Below are 20,544 nucleotides of genomic sequence, written 5' to 3' on the forward strand. Positions count from 1 at the left end.
CTCAGTCATCAGAACCTGCCATGGAACATCCTCCTGGCTGCCACGTGCTCTCTCATGCCAGTGCTGGCTCTGTATAAGCAAGAGGAAGGGGCAGACACCAGCTGGACCAGATAATTTTAAAGATGCTGCCTAGTGCCCGGCATTGTTGAAGCACTCTGTTAGCTGTGGGTCTGATGCTCCCTTGGCTCTCAGAATAACTTAGTAGCTTGTACTTGCCTCCTGTGCCTGTAGCATAGAATGAGTAGGGTGGATATGAGAATGTGTTAGAGTATGTCAGTGTTCAAAAGCTGCAGTAGCAAATGAATGCCAATATGATGGCTGGAAACAACAGAAATTAAGGGTCTCACAGTTCTGGAGGTTAGAAGTCTAGAATTCAGGTGTCTGTAGAGGCACAAGCTCTTGACTTCTCTGCGGGGGGGGGGAGGGGAATCTCCCCTGCCCATTTCTAGCTCTGATGGTGGCTGCTGATCCTGAGTGCCCCTTGGCTTGGAGATGCATTGCTCCAATCAGATGCATTGCTCCAATCAGATGCGTTCCTCCAATCAGATGCATTGCTCCAATCACATGCATTGCTCCAATCAGATGGATTGCTCCAATCAGATGCATTGCTCCAATCAGATGCGTTGCTCCAATCAGATGCGTTCCTCCAATCACATGCATTGCTCCAATCAGATGCATTGCTCCAATCAGATGCATTGCTCCAATCAGATGCGTTGCTTCAATCAGATGCATTGCTCCAATCTCTGCCTCTATTGACTCACGGACTTCTTCCTGTGCCTCTGCTCTTCTCCAAAGGACGCTGGTCACATTGGATTAGGACACGTCCTACTCTAGTATGACCTTATTGTAACTTGAGTATGGTAGTTTCACCCTTATCTAAAGTTTTGCTTTCTTTGGTTTCAGTTACCCAAGGTCAACTGTGGTCCAAAAATATTAAATAGAAAATTCTCAAAATAAACAATTCCTGAGTTTTCAATTGCCTGTTATTTTGAGTAACGTGATGAAATCTCATGCCCTCCAGTTCCATCCAGCCTGGGAAGTGAATCATCCCTTTGTTCAGTGTATCTGTGATGTTTACACTACCTGCCTGTTAGTCAGTTAGACGCTCTCTCAGTTATCAGGTGGTGCCAGTTTCCTGGTGCTTGTGTTCAAATAATCCTTATTTTACTTAATAATGGCCTCAGAGTGCAAGAGTGGTGAGGCTGGAGATTTGGGTAGGCCAAAGAGAGACTGTACAGTGCTTCCTTTTAGTGAAAAGGTGAACATTCTCAACGCAATAAGGAAAGAACAAATTGTATGCTGAGGTCGCTAAGATCCATGGTAGGAAACAATCTCCTAGCCCTGGAATGGTGAACAGTATATTGTTATAATTGTTCTATTCCATTTTTAGTTATTCTGTTAATTTCTTGCTTGTCTAATTTATAAATTAAATTATATAGGTGTGTGTATAGGAAAAACATCATGTATACAGGGTTTGGTACTATCTCCAGGTTCAGGGGTCCACTGGGGATCTGAGAACATATCCCCTGATGATGAGGGGTAACTATTGTATCTCTGCATTGGTGTTATTTCCAAAGAAGGTTACATTCTAAGGTATTGGGGATGAAGACTTCAATGTATACATTTTGTAGGATACAGTCCATCCTGCAACAAAGAGTAACGGAGATCTATTGTGTGAATTTTTACTTTAAAATGATTTTCAGTTTAAGAATGAATATGGGGCCAGGCACGGTGGCTCATGCCTGTAATGTCAGCACTTTGGGAGGCTGGGGTGGGTGGATGGCGGGGTTGAGAGATCGAGACCATCCTGGCCAACACGGTGAAACCCTGTCTCTACTAAAAATACACACACAAAAATTAGCCAGGCATGGTGGCATATGCCTGTGGTCCCAGCTACTTGGGAGGCTGAGGTGGAAGAATCACTTGAACCCAGTAGGCAGACATTGCAGTCAGCTGAGATTGCACCACTGTACTCCAGCCTGGTGACAGAGCAAGATTCTGTCTCAAAAAAAAAAAAAAAAAAAAGGAATATCATCGCTGCTCAAAAATATAGGCATTGAACACTTTAAGAAGCTATCCGTAAATGATACTTTTGTTATACATTAGTGATACTTTTAAATCCATCTGTTGCCAAGACTCCTTTTATGAAAGAAAAATTAAAAACACATTAACTTAAACCACTTTACATACATTTTAAAGAGAGCTGAGTGTTCAAATCAGTCCCCTGTGTAAGCATTCTGAATTGGAAATGCTCACTGAAATAGTTAATCAAACTGGAGTGGGGCTACTTTATCTCAACCAGGTCAAATAAGTGTTGATTACAGACTGAGTTTCTACTTTAGGTAGAGTGTTTTTCTTTAAATTATCAGCATTTATGAAATAGTTGTTACCATCTTTTTGGACAAGGAGCATCATCATACTAATTTGAAGGTCAATAGGTGCTGTTTCTTTCATTGTTACTATTATACTTTTATTTATTTATTTGAGACAGAGTCTCGCTCTGTCTTCAGGCGTCAGGCTGGAGTGCAGTGGCGCGATCTTGGCTCACTGCAACCTCCACCTCCCAGGTTCAAGCAGTTCTCCTGCCTCAGCCTCCTTAGTAGCTGGGACTTGTCAACTCTTTCATCAGAGATGCAACCATAAATCATAATATAAAAAATATCAGGCTTAGTTTTATGAAACACCAACTATAAATAAGGAAGGACTATTTCTGGTTTGGGGGAAAATGTGATTTATAAACAACATTCTAGTCTGGCTTCTAACAGCATTTTCCCAATCTGATTATTTATTTTAGAATATAATCTTTAGGTTCCCTGGTGTACGGGCACCCTCCCTCAGGATTGAGTGACTCATACAACATCTTACTATCATCCCACAGACAGTTTAGAAAGTTAGTGAATGAAAGGAAAACTTTGCCAACATTAACTCAGCTTTAGCCATACAGTGCCTTTTATTCGGGACTTGACGAGATTTGCTAATATCATTGCCTGAATCTCTACAATTTGTACTTTTCATCTGAGCATGAAAAGGCGTTTATATTGTGTGGCATACGCGTCCATTTATGACATTAATGGCACATTCATGTATGTTTTTCAAAAAGTTATGGTCCTGAATACATATATATATATACACACACACACACACACACACACACACACACGTGTGTATATACATATATAGCATATATGGGTGTGTGTGTGTGTTTACAGATTATATGTAACAATATGCAATGGAGTATTTCATAGGGCTATACAGTTTTGTTCATTGTGAAAAAAAAAGTTGGGGAAATAAACTTTCTTCTCTTTCAAGAAAGAAAAGTTCCTGCCCTTGTCCTTCCCATTGACTTCTAGAAACTTCCAACACCCACCCTCATCCTGTTGCACTTATCTGATAATGGGTACATGACCACTTAGGGCTTGTTCCTGGAAAAGGAATGACAGTTCTTTTTCTTCTGCACAAGATCATTCCCTGTCTTTTATGGGTATAAAACTATAAAGTTTTCATTCACTTTAGAGTATATGCAGTTTTTTATGTAGTAGGCAGAACTGTCTCATGGAACATACCCAGATAAAGTAGAATAATATAGTGGCTTCATTCTTAACAAATAATCACTTTATTGTTTTTCAATCTTCAAAATATGTGATAGTGATATTTTTAGTTAGCTCTTTCTTATTTTAATTTGCTCACAAGTCACCTGTTTTCCTGAGAATGACAAATCACTGGATCTTCCATGCCTCATTTTCTCCTTCTGTCCAAGGGGGATAATCATCACCCCAAACTCTTAGAGTTCTCACAAATGCTCAATACGTTAACATAGCTCTTTAAATCACAAATCAAATTGTAAAACCATCTTCATGCAGGGCAGCTGGGCACATGGAAAGGGCCTTCTAGATGGAACTGCAGGTTGGCTGTCGGGCTGTCAACTCAGGTGAATGGGTGAATGTCACTGATCGCCTTTACCCAGCTTTAAAATTATACAGACTCTACGGTCTCCTATGCTCTCTTCATCTACTTTTCATTTAATTGGAAATAAACCACTTTTGAAGTTGACTATTTCTGGTATCATGATGGAGCTATTAGTGGTTTAATCAGGCTGCCTCTGAAAAGGAGCCAGTGCCAATAAAGGGTGCCAAGACACTGGCCCCGGTGCATCTTCAGAAATCTGATTCGGCTGAGGGGCCTTGTGAAAGGAGCACAGGACCCGCCATGTCCCAAATCTCACTTAGCGGCTACATGTTCAAAACTGAGTCATTCCATTTACCCAAGGTAAATCTTAGCTATTGACCAAATAATTTTGCAAATGAGAACATGATGTCCTCTTCTGGAATATTCATTATTCCAGAGAATAATGTTCACCAAAAGAATTCTGTTCACCAAGATCAGATTGAAGGACTTTCAGAAGGTCACCGTATTCCAGGAAATACAGTATTTAATGGTCTCCTATGGCTACTGTGGGTTAAGGGATGGTTTCTTTTGATGATACTGTTTTCTTTTCTTACACTTTCCTCAAGAGCTTACTTGCAAAGGATTGGAAAACATTGAGAGTCCATCAGACCATGCTTTTAACTGTGCCCAGAATGTGCAGAGGGCCAAATTCATCCGCATCAGCAATGCATTTAGCGAGCTCAAAAGGCAGATGTTTGCTTGATTCTAAGCTCTGAGCTCCCTCTGTGGTCCTGATGAGCCACAAGGCCTGAGGTTGAGTCCTGGCTTGTTTATTTTGTGCCCGCTGGCCTTGGGCAGCTCACTGGATCTTCCATGCCTCATTTTCTCCTTCTGTCCAAGGGGGATAATCATCACCCCAAACTCTTAGAGTTCCCACGAATGCTCAATATGTTAACATAGCTCTTTAAATCACTCACTGCTTTCTTTTTCTTTTCATTTTATTTCAAATCTTAGATTCTTCCTTTCCCAGAAGTAAGTGGGAAGAACTCAAAAGAAAGGGAGGTCCAGAGTCCCCCTGAGGAATGTGAAGAATATTTGGCTTTTGGTGTGTGTACCCTGAAGATATCCAAGTCTATTTAAGTTGAAATTGAAATTTACTAACAATAGAAAGTATCTTACAGAAAAATATCCAGGCTGTGTTTTCTATTTAGGAAATTTAAATCTCAAAGTTAACAAAAGTGAAATGGAAAATATATGAGGGCCTTTGCTTTGTGTTTTTCCCCCCAAATCCTGATGTTAAATAAATGAACTAGAGATATAATAAAAGGTGAATAATCATCTTCGTTACCATCATCAAATAGTCTTAGAACTATAGACTTAGCAGGACGTTCTTTTAAAAGTTTTTAAGTGCTTTAGTCGTTCTTAGGTGAAGAGCGGCGTCCTTTATTGCAAACAGCCTGGGCTTAGGAGACGAGACAGTTGGGTTTACATGTGAAAAGGCTTGCAACAGAATTTAAATGAGGCGATGCTCGAAAGACACTAGAATAGTGTCAGGTACACAGTAGGTGCTTAAGTGGTAGTGCCTTCATCCTGGAGTCCAGAGGAATCTTGGGACCTTTGTGTCTTTTCTTCTTATTATTAGGGATAGGGAAAATGAGGCCCAGAGGGACGCAGGGATTGGCGATGTCAGACTGAGGAGTAGGAGCCGTCCATTTGACTCCTCCAGGAGGATTTTCACTTAGGTTACACCACCAGAGTGATCACCACCCTGCCTGTGAATAATGAGCTGGAAAGAAATGCATAGGTATGAAAGAGAAAATATTTGGCTATCCTGATTAATTGATAGTACGCTTTTGGTGGTTACTAATTGGAGGCATGACAATGCTTTCCGGGAACAGGCCCTAAGTGGTCATGTACCCATAACGAGATGGGTGTGACAGGGTGAGAGTGGGTGTTGGAAGTTTCTGGAAGTCAATGGGAAAAACAAGGGCAGGAATTTTGATTTCTTGAAAGAGAGGGAAGTTTATTGCCCCCACTTTTCTTCATAATGAACAAAAGCTGTATAGCCCTGTGAAATACTTTATTTCATATTATGTTACATATAATCTGCAAACGTATATATTTTTTCAGCAACAAAACTTTTTGGAACACATATGTGAATATGTGGACACTTGCAGAGAATTGCAAGTATGTTTCTAGTCACAAGTATTTCTGACATAAAAGAGCTTTTAAAACACAGAAGTCTTGAGAAGTTAGGAGGTCAAGTAGTAGTAGAATGTTTCCTTCTGTGTGTGAACACTACATGAATGTGTCCTGGAACCTGTCACTTAGAAACCCATCATATGCCTTCCATTTTTACGGTTTCATTTCAGACACAGCTAATAGGTCTGAATTTTTCCATTTGAAAGAATATTAGAGTCTTGTGGCAATTTGAATTTTGGGCTGTTTTGTGTTTGCCTCCATGTAAAAGCTCACTCAAGATATACACATATTTTGAAACCCTGCTGATCAGAATTCTGCTAATCCACAGCAATTTTATTCACTGCTGGAGATAAGCTAACCAGGTTGATTAATAATTACAGTGTTTTTGAATTTAGATGAAATGTATTGAAGAGACTCCATGTTGTGGAATTTGATTAGTTTTGAAATCCGCTTCAAGCAGAGCTTGCATATTGGCTGGGATAAGTGGGGCTTAGCCAACCCTTTCTCCAAGAACGGCGGCATGATGACTATTCCCTTCTCCCTTCTCACCTGATACTTCATGCTTAAAGACTAGGAAGAGAAGGAAGATTATCATGGCAGGTTTATTTAAAATGTCTTTAGACTTTTAAAAAGTATCCTCTTGATTAGTAAATTAATTCAAGACTAATATCATTAATATTAAACAGAAAATGTTTTCAGCAAAGAATTTAAGGAGGAAAATATATTTAAAACTTAACTTGAAATTGCCACCTGATCGATTCTCATGAAGCCCGATGCGCACGCACCCACGTGCACACGCTCACCCACTGAGGTTAGTTACTATTTCAGGGCTTGACACCACCCCCAGTTCCAATTTTACCATCACCTTTGGGCTTTACTCTTACCAATAAAAGAGATATTTTGAAAGACCTTTTATTTATGCTCTCCTGGCAACTTTTCCCAAAGTTGTCTCATTAGGCAACTTTTCTCACTAAGGGATATTAATTTTGAAATGTTTAAAATCTCCAATAAGAATTCTGATTAGCTAAAGTGGCCACTTACTAAATGCATGGGAAAGCACTGTAAATAGTGGTTCCAGTTGTTTGAGCAGATTCACTGTATAAAATTAAACTGGGAGACATCACATTTTTGCTTTTAGTGGCTGGACTTTAGAATAATTCTTAGCACATTCATTACATGAGATTTTTTAAAAGTTCCAATGTAGGAGATAATTATATCTGTTTGCTTTTCTAAGAACTGCCATTCATTAACACCCCTCATCCAAATAATGTTGACAATGGATTCTTACTTCAAACAGGAAAACTGTAATAATTCACATTTGCATTTAAAATTAAAATACAGGTCTGGTGTGGTGGATCACTCCTGTAATCCTAGCACTTTGGGAGGCCAATGTGGGCAGATCACTCAAGGTCAGGAGTTCGAGACCAGCCTGGCCAATATAGCAAACCCCTCTCTCTACTAAAAATACAAAAATTAGCTGGGTGTGGTGATATGCACCTGATCGCACCTACTCAGGAGGTTGAGGCAGGAGAATCTCTTGAACTGGGGAGGCAGAGGTTACAGTGAGCCGAGATCATACCACTGCACTCCAGCCTGGGCAATAGAGCGAGACTGTGTCTCAACAAATAACAAAGTAAATAAAAATAAAATTGAAATGCATAATCCGAATATTCATAATGATGAAAATAAACCTATATTCACTTTTTAAAATGTTCCAGAAACAATGAAATTTGCAGCATGCCAAAAATACAGTCATAATTTTAACCAACACTAGCTTCTGAATTGCTGATCTTAATCTGTAAAGCAAAACTGAGGTTGTGATTCCCATATTGCCGTTTTTGGCTTTTTTTTTTTTTATTTTGTAAATTTTGAAAACAGACGACTAAATAAGCATTAGATAGTGGTCCTATTACCACGCATGTGGGGTCACAATAAACGGAGAAGATGTCTAAACACTGTTCACATTGGACATGTATTATTTTATAGAAACCTTATCTACCTCATCCTAAAATACTTTCTGCTTATTAAACTATATCTGTGTGAATTCCGATTACATCTTCCTTTGCTACAGTGGCTTTCTTCCAGTGTTTCTGGCAGTGAGAGAGCAGGGTCTACCTCTCTGGGGCTTAATAGTGTGGTCATATGTAATTCTGATCTAGTTGCTGGGAATGCTTGTCAGTACTGTGTATGTTAATATCTACCATATCAGCATGGCCAAGACTCAACCAGTGAAACATTCATGAGGAAAATTCCAAAGCTTATTTCAAAGCCTTTGTTACAGGCAAGAGCAAATCTTTTTTTTAGATTGTATTTATGCACCAAGTTCTTTGTTGGATATGGGACAAGGAAGGATGTCCCCTTAAACTGTGTCTTTTCAGTATCCTATTGAAAGTCCTAGCTAAAGCAATAAGACAATACAATAAAATGTAAATTGATGGGAAAAGGAGAAATCAACAGTCCTTGTATCTCTTATAATTAATTAATATGTGATAATTTATGGCAACAAAATGAATACAGCCATTTAACAGAATCACTTTTCTTTTCCCAACCAGCCAGAATTTATACGTATTTGCTAGAAAAATCCAGACTTGTTTCACAACCTCTTGGCCAGAGCAATTTTCTCATTTTCTACTTGTTGATGGATGGGTTATCTGCTGAAGAGAAATATGGACTTCATCTTAATAATTTATCTGCACACCGGTGAGTGACAATGTATTTTGTATCTAAAAGTCATGCCTTCGAATTGGGATTGCAGTTTGGTAGTCTTAAATTATCTTCTTACTTTCCAGAGACAAAATGGTGAGTAAAAGATAACTGTTGGATACTATTGGGTTGAAACTATCCACCTAACAGTGTTCTAACTATTTTACTAGTTTTTAGATCAGGAAAAAAATTGAGCATATGTAAACTCCTGTATTCCTTTTAAGTATTTTGACTGTAATATTACTTACGCAGTCCTAACCCATGGCCTTGCTTTGAGATAATGGGCAGTATGATTTGAGTAAGTTTGAGTATTCACTGGTGTCAGATGAAGTTGTACCGTGGATTAAGATGCACAGTACACATAATCTGCGGGGCTGATTCCTTTCACTGGAGGAAGAAAGCACTTGTGTTAATACTAGGGTGCCTTGGTCATAGGAGATTCATGGGAGTGACAGGCCATGTAGACAGTGAGTGAAGGATGTTTTCTCAATGTTTGCGCTTCTGCTAATGGCCTGGTTTAGTGTGTCTCTGCCACAGGGATTGGTCCAGATTGGCATTCGGATGAGACAAAGACACAATATGGGAAATGAACCCCATTCAAAAGAGAAGTTGGTGGAAGAAGAGAGCAAGAGAGAAATGGATTCTGATCCAAACTCAATTCAGTGGCAGGGGTGTGGGAACTAGGCTCTGAGGGACATGTGGATTGGCTTCAGATACCTGCTGACACCTTCTTTATAGTTTATGGAGTTTTTATTGTTAGATCTAGAGGAATGGTGTGAGTTTGCACAATTTTAGGAGAACTTTTGTGAGAGATACTAAAGGATGCTATAGGAGAAAACCACACACACACGCAGAGAGAGAGAGAGAGAGAGAGAGAGAGAGAGAGAGAGAGAGAGAAATAAAGATTGCTTCTCTCACCTGCATGTAGTCAAGGCAGTGGTTAAGGACAAGTGATTATTGAGAGAACATATTGGCGGGGGGCTTCTTCAACAAGCCCCCTCTTGAATACACATGTAGGCTGCTTTAAGCCTGCAAGAATATCTCTAGTTCTCTCTGCTTTGCTGTGCTATTTCTCTATCTGAAGCCATTATGTTCTGATTGGGGAGACATTAACAAACAGGTCCGTCATAGTTGAGGTGACATGATACAAATAAATCACGGTTGGGGAACAGAGGAGCAGGTGGGTGTCCTGAGTTCAGATGGGTTAATTGGGCGCCTCCTATCATGTGATACCTGTGGTACAGACACCAGAGAAGGCCATTCACAGATGTGGAGGGGTGTCCAAGTCACATGGAAGTGTACGAGGGGCCTGAGGGAACATACTCATCATTCGAGGGAGAACGTGAAGGCCAGTAGCTGAGACTAGAGTTGTATGGGAAAGAGGGAGGATAATAGCAACAACACAAAAAGAACAGCCATGGTCAGAATTTAGATTTCATTCTGAGTTGGCTAGAAGTGGTTTGGAATTCTGACTATGCAAGGAAATTGGTTTTCACTTTGAAGGTGACTTGCATCTGTGGAGATGTCCCTGTGGTAGTCCCAGCTGGAATCAGAGAGCTAAATTCCTGGTGTGGTCGTGGGGAGGTGGTGATGGCCCTGATGTGAGTGGTGGTACAGGCAGTGAAGAAGGGAAAAACGTGTTACACTCTGAAGGTAGAAAGGTCGGGAAGGATGGATGCACCTAGGGTAGGATATGAGGTAAAGAGATCAAGAATGATTCCTGTGACTATGTCCTGAGCAACACATGATATGGTTGTCCCACTTACATGGTGACAAGGCTGGGGGGAACCAGGGTGCTGGGGAGGGGAAGAGTGGTCAGAGAGCCAGTGCTGCTGCCTGAGACACCAAGCTGGAGATGCAGGGGTCCAGAGGGTGCTGGAGAGAGGAAGGATTTTCCAGGGCACTGGAGCCAGTTCAAGGCTGAACTCCTAGAACCACTTGGAGAAATTACAGGGCGACCTCTGTCCCGCCGCTGCTCTGCGGGGTGAGTGATGGTGCGGGTGTGCTCAGGGGAAGAGAATGAATTGGCCTAACTTACTACCACATTGCTCATCTCTGTCATTACATTTCAGTGAAGACGTCTAGGGCTATGGATGTGGTTTGTCATGTCGTGCAGGTGGAAAGTAGTCAAGAAGTACAAAAGGCCTTATCAAAATTGTGTTTTATTCACAAGGAAAAACTATTTTAGGGTTTTCTGTTCTCAAAATACAATAGAAATTGAGAAGAAAGTGCTGATATTAAAATATGATAGGCAAAAGCAATATGAATATAAAAATTCCAAGCTTCCAGGACATTGGAAATATTTTAAATCAAATCCCTTCATATTATAAAGGAGGACATCAAATCCAGAGACATGAGGAAGCTTGTACTCAAGTGAATCCCTTTTATGTAACAGCAGTATTGACAAAACCCATCAGTTGAGATTAACTTTGTGTTTTTCTACCTTGAACATGGATAAGTGAACATGTTGACCCTGGGAGGAAGCACCTAATTGGATTCTAGGGCTTGCATGCTGAGAGATAGCCTGTGAGGAAGAGAAGAGCTTTGGGCTTCTCTGCTCCCAATCCTTCGAACCAGCAAAAGCTCAACGCTTCGAGCTGATATGTGGTTTAGGGTGCATCTGTGTGTGTGTGTGTGTGTGTGTGTGTGTGCATGCACACACGTGTATTCATGTGCGTATGTGCTTGGCATTGCAGACACATAGCTAATAATGAAGAAAGAAGAAAGAATCTAATCTATAATTTAAATAAACAATTTAACTTCTTGATCTATGGTTTAGGTAAGTCTTTTGACGTGTGTGAGTGTGTGGGAGAAAACAAGGATTTCCATATTGAGCTACATTTCTGATATTTCACTTTGCATAAATGAGTTTGGAGTCGCTTAGGCTATTTAGAAAGTCAAACAGTCAGGGGTGACTTTATGAGGAGCTCCAACAGGAAAGAACTCAGGAAAATCATGAATAATTCAGTTCTCTTGAACAAAGCAGTTATTTTATTAAAATGTATCATAAATATCTAATGGGTGCAAAACAACATTTTCCATGAAAATATTCACCACCCTCAAGATTCATGAAGACATCAATTGGAGCATTTGTACAATGGCAATTTCACAGGAAATCTTTAATTTTAATTTAATTTAATTTAATTTTTAATCTTTAATTTTAAAAGTTTTTCAAGTTTTAACACAATATGCATCACAGTATTTTTGTGGTTCATGTTGTGCATCTTCTTACATTTATAATACTGGTGGATCTTCTCACTTTTGAAATGTTGGTTAGGTTTGAGGAGTTCATATTAGTTTAATGTCTAAATTTAGGTTGGTATCTAATCTTTGTTTAGTAATTATGAGTATTAAGTTATATAATTTTGGAAACTGGGTTGCTCACAATTAGAAATATAAACCTGAATTTGCGAGCCTTCTAACTTTTCATGAACTGATGATCCTTCTGAATCTCTTTCTTAAAACTGGTACTCATAGGTAAAGGATATTGCTCTCTGTAGAATGCTTAATACCCTGTGTTAAAGAAAACTAACTGTGGCCGGAGAAGGACTCCATGCTCTTATATTTGAGTCCTTGTGGATGAACTATAACCTAGCTTAATAGGCAGACAAGATTGAAAACCTAACTTAGGAGTTGGTGCCTGCAGCAATGGCTGAGACTTGACCAATCCCAGCGGCCATACTTCAACCCCTCACAGACTGTTGAGTGGTCAGTTGTTCAAATAAGACAAACACCAACCTATAACCAATCCAGCTGTTACACCGCTCTGCTGATTTCTCTATGGCTCTTCCCTTTTTTTGTCTATAAATGGTGGCATGCGCCTGTAGTCCCAGCTACTTGGGAGGCTACTTGGGAGGGAGAATTGCCTGAACCCGGGAGGCGGAGGTTGAAGTGAGCCGAGATTGTGCCACTGCACTCCAGCCTGGTGCCTGGTGACAGAGCGAGACTCTGTCTCAAAAAAAAAAAAAATTTGTTCTGAGCACAAGGCATCCCTGTAGTCTCTCTGAATCTGCTGTGATTCTGAGGGCTGCCTGATTCTACATATATGTAATACAGCTACTATTATTAAGTAGATAATTATATCTACTATTATGAATAATTAGTATATCTCCTATTATTAATTATGTATTATATATTATATATAGTTTATCTATTATTAAGAATGACATTATTATTATTGTCACATCTACTTTTCTGATTTTTTTCAAAAGAATATTTCCATTTCTATTATGTAGAATAAAGCAGCCTGCATGTGACCATATAAACACAGCATCTTTTCGCTGGTTCCCTCATTCCACAGTGCAGCTTTTAGTGGAATTTGGATGAAGTACACTGAGTCCTAAAGCCAATACTACAAAAATTACTGGCCTCCTGTTTTCAAATCCATTCTATCTCTTCTTTGTTCCATAACAACTGATTAGATACCTGAATCAAAATAAAATATACATGCATCAGTAATTGAGCTGAAGGCATATTCAATACTTATCTTATGTGATTAGACCTCCATAGAGAAGAAAACATGTCTGTAATTCCTCCCACCTCTTCATTTTTTTTTTCTTTTTGAGACGGAGTCTCGCTCTGTTGCCCAGGATGGAGGACAGTGGTGGTATTTCGGCTTGCTGCAACCTCCACCTCCTGGCCTCAAGCGATTCTGCTGCCTCAGCTGGGATTACAGGGTTAGGACACTATGACATGTTTGCCAAACTGGTCTTGCGCTCCTGACCTCAAGTGATCCACCAGCCTTGGTCTCCCAAAGTGCTGGGATTACAGGCGTGAGCCACTGCTCCTCGTCTGTAATTCACTTTTATCATTAAAGGTACAAAAGTGGTTTTTACCTTCCACTCTGTTTTTGAAGGTGAAAATGTTGAAAGTATTACATGAAAATTTATGGAGGCTTATTTCTGCATCAAAATGGATGTAAAACTACTTTCCTGCTTGTGACATAGGAATTCTATCTAGAAACAGCCGATAGGACGTCTGCCTAACCAGAACATAAGCAATACAGATATGGACCTCGCCTCCTGAGGCTTAACTGCATGAAAACAGTATTTATAACACTTTGCATAGCGTCTTCCTCCGCAGATGATTGAAACAACAGGAAGGGGGTCTCCAGGTTCCTGTATTTTGAGCTGTGGTGGTAAGACTGCATGGACCTTAAATTCCACAAGATGGCGAGCTCTCCATAAAGTCAGATCAGCAAAACAAAACAAAAAATTCCAAACCAAGAAGTTAAAAACAGAAAAATGAAGAAAGACAAGCACAAATGCTAATTACTAAAAGTTCCTTTTTTCACTTATGGTTCTTCCCGTACTGACTGTTTTCCCCTAACTCTCCCCCCAACCCAACACACACACACACACACACACACACACACACACCCCTCCAGCTGTCTGTTTTATAGGTGCTATTTCAATTTTTCTTTCCCTTTGTATATCATACATCTGGGGAATGAATGTAATCTCTGCTTTTGGGAATTGAGATTTAATGAAAGCTAGAAAGAGTAATTCGTTGTTTATCTTCAGCATACCTTAAACAACTTAGATGGGTTTAGTCCCAGAAAAGCGAGGCTCCTAAGTCCAAAGAGTGATTCCCAGTCTCCTTTTGTATTGATTAGTGGTGGAAATGATGGTGGTGCTGCAGGATAACATTTGTCAGTAAAGGTCAGATTTTGAATTCTAAGTTGAAAGCAAGCGGTGTTTGACTCAGAGCAGAGCGTGTGACCTGTTTCTAACCCGTGTGGCCCTGAAAGGAAACGCTGAGTCACCGTGAGCTTGAACTTGTGATCCTGCTGGGAGCCATACCTGTCACGGGGAAGCCACGGCAAGCAGCTCCCGTGAAGGTTTGGTTTCTGCTAAGGGTTTATTATGAACAGTGAACCTAATCTGAGAGTGTCACATAAAATGTTTAAAAAGAGGTAAGGGAAAGAAAGCTTAAATACCATGTGGAAGTGAGTCTTCATTATTATATAATAAGCTATTATTTAGTAAGTAGCTTGAAGGTGCTTTCACGACAAAAATTCAAGACGAAAGGTGCTTCCCTCAGTTTCTCACAGACTCCATTATTGATAACCTAAGTGACAGCCACAGCCATGATCAGTGCAGCTCATGGGGCCCTTCCCCTGTGCCAGGCACTCTCTGCAGTGGTTGTCTCTGTTCACTCACTGAAGCCTCATCCAAAGCTAAGCAGAGGGTGCACGGCTATGTCTGTACTGTTTAGTGAGATGTCACTCAGGAGCCGAGATCTGAGTCCAGGCCCTGCTGACTTTATCCCTAAATTGTCTCCACAACCATCTTGCCTATAAGGTGGCAATCACTGGCGTTAGCTCCTTGTGTCACACTGAGATTTTAAAGGAAATGAAAGAGAAAGCATGAAGTCTGAGTCTGCATGTCTGTCTTTATTTTAAATGGCTTAAGCAAAACTAACTCATGACATTCTACAGATTGCCACCTCTAATGACTATGAAAACAAATGACTCTAGGTCTTTATTTTAATCTAGAAGATCATAAAACTTTCAGAACTAACAGAGCTTTTGTTACCCTAGGTGGACAGCATAGCCATTCCATTAGTGGTTGGACTACCTGTGCAAGGTAGCAAGGACATTTCACTGTGAAATGAGAATGAGAGGAGTTGGGTCAGTGGCTTCCATCCTTCCTTCTGTTCTTGAGTTGTAAGTGCCCAAAAGAGAAAAGATGCAAAAAGACACGAGTATCAGGTACTGCGCTCTGTCTCTTTCATTAATCTTCAAAACCCTGTGAGGAGTGATGAGTATCCCAAATGTTATATGTAATAAGACAGAAGCCAGATATGTCACTTGTTCAAGGATAGTTACCTGGAAAATTAGGTAAATGAAAAAGGTGGATTTCAAACTAAGGTATGTTTGGTTTAAAATTTCATTGGAATTCCTTGATTGATAGTGTTAGATTCCCAACTCTAACACAGTGAAAGAAAAATCGAAAAGAAAAGGGGGGAGTGTTGAGATGATGGCAGAGCTGAAGAGAGCAGAGGTTGTGCTTGACACAGGGACAGGAGATGCAGGAACTCAAATGTGGCTTCTCTCTGTCACACTCACGCACATGGCATGGGCTTGTGTGTGCACACACCGGTTTTGTATGTGTTTTCTAACACAGAGAAGGACATGATCACGTGCTGCCCTGGGGTCCCCTAAGTTAGGAGCCACTTGTCTCTCTGTCAAAAGACCATCTTGGTGGCTCAGCCCAGGTCTTGGGCCCATCTCTGGCCCTGAAGTTAAGGGCAGAAGGAATTACATTTGGCCGCCATATAGGGTTGGAGCTATTTAACAGAAGGAAGGGTCAGGGAGAGCTGAGCACAAGTCAACAGGCAACATCAGGAGGCCCCGCGCTTTCCCCTACATGGTATTCCAGCTACCAGGAAGACTCCCAGCCCAGCAGGCAAAGGTCAGCCCCTCTGTCAGAATGCACTTGTCCGTGAGTCTGGGTAGCAGTCCTTCAGCCCTCTCCACTAGTGGTGGCCAAGCTTACCACCTTGATAAGTTCTTCACGAAATAGATCTACACTGTTGGCAGTCCTGTTTGAGGATTTCCAGCTGTTTATACAGGACCATCATAGTATAGATCTATTTCATGAAGCCTATAGATGAATATTGAAATGTATGTCCTTATGACTTTTATTTGCATAGATGTTTCAAACAATATTGTATGAGGCTAAAACAGCAGAATAATCTGTCCAATCTACAGTATCATTAAATAGCTCATGTTGTACTCATTATCTGAATATCCCTCAAAAACTCAGAGGTCAACATGCTTTGAAATGGTTAAATGTATTATATGAGGACACACTGTATTGGCTGTTGTCCTTGGTTCGGTTGTCACCCTTGTGATACTTCTGAAGCTAAGAGCAGCTGTCATTAAGCACATCTCAGAGATTTTCCCTTTGTCTACTCGTGCTAATTGTGGAAGATTGCAGTTGAGTTCCCCTTGTCGCCATGAAGTGACTGAGAGCTATGAGTGCTTGGTTAAGTGACTGAGAGCTCTGGGTGCTTGGTTAAGTGACTGAGAGCTCTGGGTGCTTGGTTAAGTGACTGAGAGCTCTGGGTGCTTGGTTAAGTGACTGAGAGCTATGGGTGCTTGGTTAAGTGACTGAGAGCTATGGGTGCTTGGTTAAGTGACTGAGAGCTATGGGTGCTTGGTTAAGTGACTGAGAGCTCTGGGTGCTTGGTTAAGTGACTGAGATCTATGGGTGCTTGGTTAAGTGACAGAGCAATGGGTGCTTGATTAAGTGACTGAGAGCTATGGGTGCATCGGACAGAGTTTATGTTTGAACTTCAGTCTGTTCCTTCTCAATTATTTGTGTGAATAGTTTTCAAATGATTCTATATAGTATAGGGATTCACATCACAGATGAGTTTAACTGCCTCTGCTGTAGCAGGAGAACTATTTGCTAAAATCAGCAACTTAACCCTTCTTGTTTCTTTTTCACATTTTTTGACAATAGTGGCATCATTATAATTTTTATTAAGAACATAGACCATCATTAAGCCAAATATAAACATACCAAATACACCATCATTAAGAAGGTGTATCCATGTAATAAATGTAAATAAACATGCACACACAACTGCACATGCAAATAAAATCAGCAAGAAACTACCTCCATTAAAATGTATTGAGTATCTCAGGTAAAATAGTCCGTAATTAATTCTTACTTAATTCCTCTGATAACGCTATGAAACTGTTACTAATATCATCCCTGTTTTGTGACTGAGGACACAGAGGTTACGTAGCAGCGTGCTACTTAGGTCAGGCAAGGGAGGAAGTCAGAGATGGTGCCCAGTGGCCCATCTTCCAGCAGAGGGAGCCTGTCTCCAGCAGTCCTGGCCACTGACTACTGATGCCGTTTTTCCTTGAGGACGTGATGGCCAACCGTGTCGTTTAGAAACTTACACTTGGCCAGGCGCGGTGGCTCATATAATCCCAGCACTTTGAGAGGGCAAGGTGGGTGGCTCACCGGAGGTCAGGAGTTCGAGACCAACCTGGCCAACATGGTGAAACCCCATTTCTACTAAAAATACAAAAATTAGCCAGGTGGGGTGGCAGGTGCTAGTAGTTCCAGCTACTCAGGAGGCTGAGGCAAGAGATTCACTTGAACCTGGGAGGCGGAGGTTGCAGTGAGCTGAGATCACACCACTGTACTCCAGCCTGGATGACAAGAGCGATATTCCCATCTCAAAAACAACAACAAAAAAGAAACTTACACTCAAACTTATGCTCTCTGTTTTGACATAAAAACCTAAGGCCGAGGTCCAGACAGTCACAGTTTGGGGACAACAGATACCAGGCTCTTTTCAAAGATTTTTGTCTGGCCTTTACACTTCCTATTTCATTGAGGCCATTTTCCCAGTCATGTGTGTAAAAACAGGTGCCATGAGCCTCGTAGCTGTCAAGTCTGTTTCTCTCGAGGCAGCACAGGTGCTGGCCACGTTGTCCTCCAGTCCATGTACCTGGTGGGGCCCTTCCTACCCCGTCTTCCCACACTGCACAGCATCTTTCATCTCACCCTTTAATCTCAGGTCAGATTAACATATTTTAAATTTCAATTTAACTATAAATTGAAATTTATAGTTAACCCAAAAATATTTAATAAATACTGCTTTTCTGTAATATCCAATAAAGTCTCCTTGATGACACAAGGCCACAGAGATGGCTGAGCCTTAGTGAATTCGGCATGAGCGATTGCTAACTGGTTCCTTAGGGAATTCAGCATGAGCAATTGCTAACTGGTTCTGTGACATCTTCTCTATTCTTGGTCTCAGCACTTCCTTTAGGAGTGGAGTTGGTTCTCAGCGAGGTAAAACCAGTTCTTTGCTGAGCGAAGATGGTCACTTGATGCTAGATGCACGAGCAGTATATTTACCATTAGAGTATAAAAGAGAAGGTCATTCTTGTGTCAGGAGAGAGTTAAACACTCCAGCCTCACTTCTGCAGTCAGTGAATTAAATGTCATAAGACATTCTCAGCGTTGTTACAAGTAAATAAAATTATGAATTTAAAGCATGTTGGTCTAGGTCCTTGATTGCTTATTTATAATTTCAAATTCCAAAAAGTTCTGAAAACCAAATATTCACTTATGACTCATGTGCTCATGAAAACATGACCCAACCTGAACTTATTAGCAGCAAAATCTCAACTTGATTGATGTGCGTGTATTTATAATTCTTACATATCTCTCCAACTGTGAATATTCATACGGGGTTCCCCCCAGATGAAAATTCTTGACTGGGGACACTGCTCCAATCCTACTGTGGATATAAACACTACATTCACTTTTTAAAAATCTGGATTTCAGAAAATGCTTGTCTTCAGAAGTTTAGAATAAGTGGCTGTAAGGTATGTAGTCTCGCTTGTGGAGGTCTGAAAACATGGCAGTCATTGCGTTTCTCACCAAGTTAAAGACCTTGTAAGACCAAGTGGCAAATGTTTGCTGAAAATGGTCAGCAAACCTGCTTCTGTGTCTGGACAAGGAGGCTCTTAATTTACTTCCAAAATAATTCTAGCTCCCTCTTGCTCCTCCCTCTCTTTTTTTTTCTCAGTCTCTTTCTCTCTGTCTCTGTCATTTCTTTCTGTCTCTGCCTCTTTAACATTGTTTATTCCTTATAAATAAAAGGAATTATTTTTTGTGCCGTAAAGAGTGAAGAACCGTATGGAGATGTGAAAGAGGCACAGATTTCAGAGGACACTGCTTGACTTTGCCAGCGGTTGTGATATCGCTGGTCAGTGGAGGTGTGAGCCTCAGAGACCAGTGAAGGTTGCAGAGCGTGGCTCAAATGTCTGCTTGGAGACCCCACTGCCATTTGAGAGGGACTCCTGCATGGTTCCACATGTGTGTGTGTGAATCTGTCTCATTCTTTCCAAAACCACCCACGTGGCTGTAGCAAATAGCATCACACACTGGACCGGCCCCGTCCACCTAGCCAGTGAAGTCACTGTCCAGCTGATGTAGTCAGTGTTTCTTTTTCTCTCAGCCTCGCCTGCCCGTCTCGTCCCCACTTGTAGGGCATCTCCCACTTGTACCAGGCAACCCCAAGCTGCCTTGTCCAGTGGACCTTCCTCTGGGTCTAGAGTGACCACCTCTTTCTGACAGCCCTGCTGGGTGAGTTGGCCTGAGCTCCTAGGAGCCTGGGTGGATCATGGCCCAGTCCACGTCCCACTCCAGATCTACTCCAGCCTGGCCTCGTCCCCTTGCTGACACAGTCACCATTGGTGACCGTTCTTATGCATGACACATAAAACCCTCTCTTATCAGTGCGTTCCACATGCACTCCTCATCTTTGAGGTTTCCTTTATAGCGTGCAGGACACATATAGGATACATGTGGCACAGCTGAAGATAGAATGCTTTTCTTTGTCCTATTGATACAGGACATTGCAACAATCAATGGCGATACATCAATAGCTGTTAGCAAAATCATACCTTTTAGGTATGTAGGCCTATAAAATCAAATCTTCCATGACTGCTGACATTTAGAGAGATTATGTCCTCAATATAGGATGACTGACTGTCTTTTGCAATTTATGAGTATTCAATAATAAATATCTGTGAACTGTTAAGAGCAGCAGGCTTATTGGTTGAAGGCACAGAGTTTACCTAATTCAGGATCCACATCTCCCTGGCTGGGGGATTTGGGAAAATCGGGCAATGCAGCCTCTCTGTGCTTCCCTTTGCTTATCTGTAGACCATGAGTAGCCTCAGAGTGTGGTTGTGAGAGAGGATTGTATGGG

The 20,544-nt window shown here is 41.0% G+C and overlaps 1 protein-coding gene across 7 annotated transcripts in view; it reads left to right on the forward strand.

Moving 5' to 3' along the window:
* MYO16 (myosin XVI) overlaps nt 1-20,544 on the forward strand; it is a 773,187-nt gene that overhangs the window by 456,101 nt on the left and 296,542 nt on the right. For all 7 annotated transcript variants that reach the window (XM_054249238.2, XM_017970444.5, XM_078347436.1 and 4 more), the window contains exon 16: nt 8,640-8,787. In XM_054249238.2, coding sequence (XP_054105213.2) covers nt 8,640-8,787 — 148 coding nt within the window. The remainder of the gene's footprint in view (nt 1-8,639; nt 8,788-20,544) is intronic.

This window comes from Callithrix jacchus, chromosome 1, assembly GCF_049354715.1.
Source record: "Callithrix jacchus isolate 240 chromosome 1, calJac240_pri, whole genome shotgun sequence".
Lineage (NCBI taxonomy): Eukaryota > Metazoa > Chordata > Mammalia > Primates > Cebidae > Callithrix > Callithrix jacchus.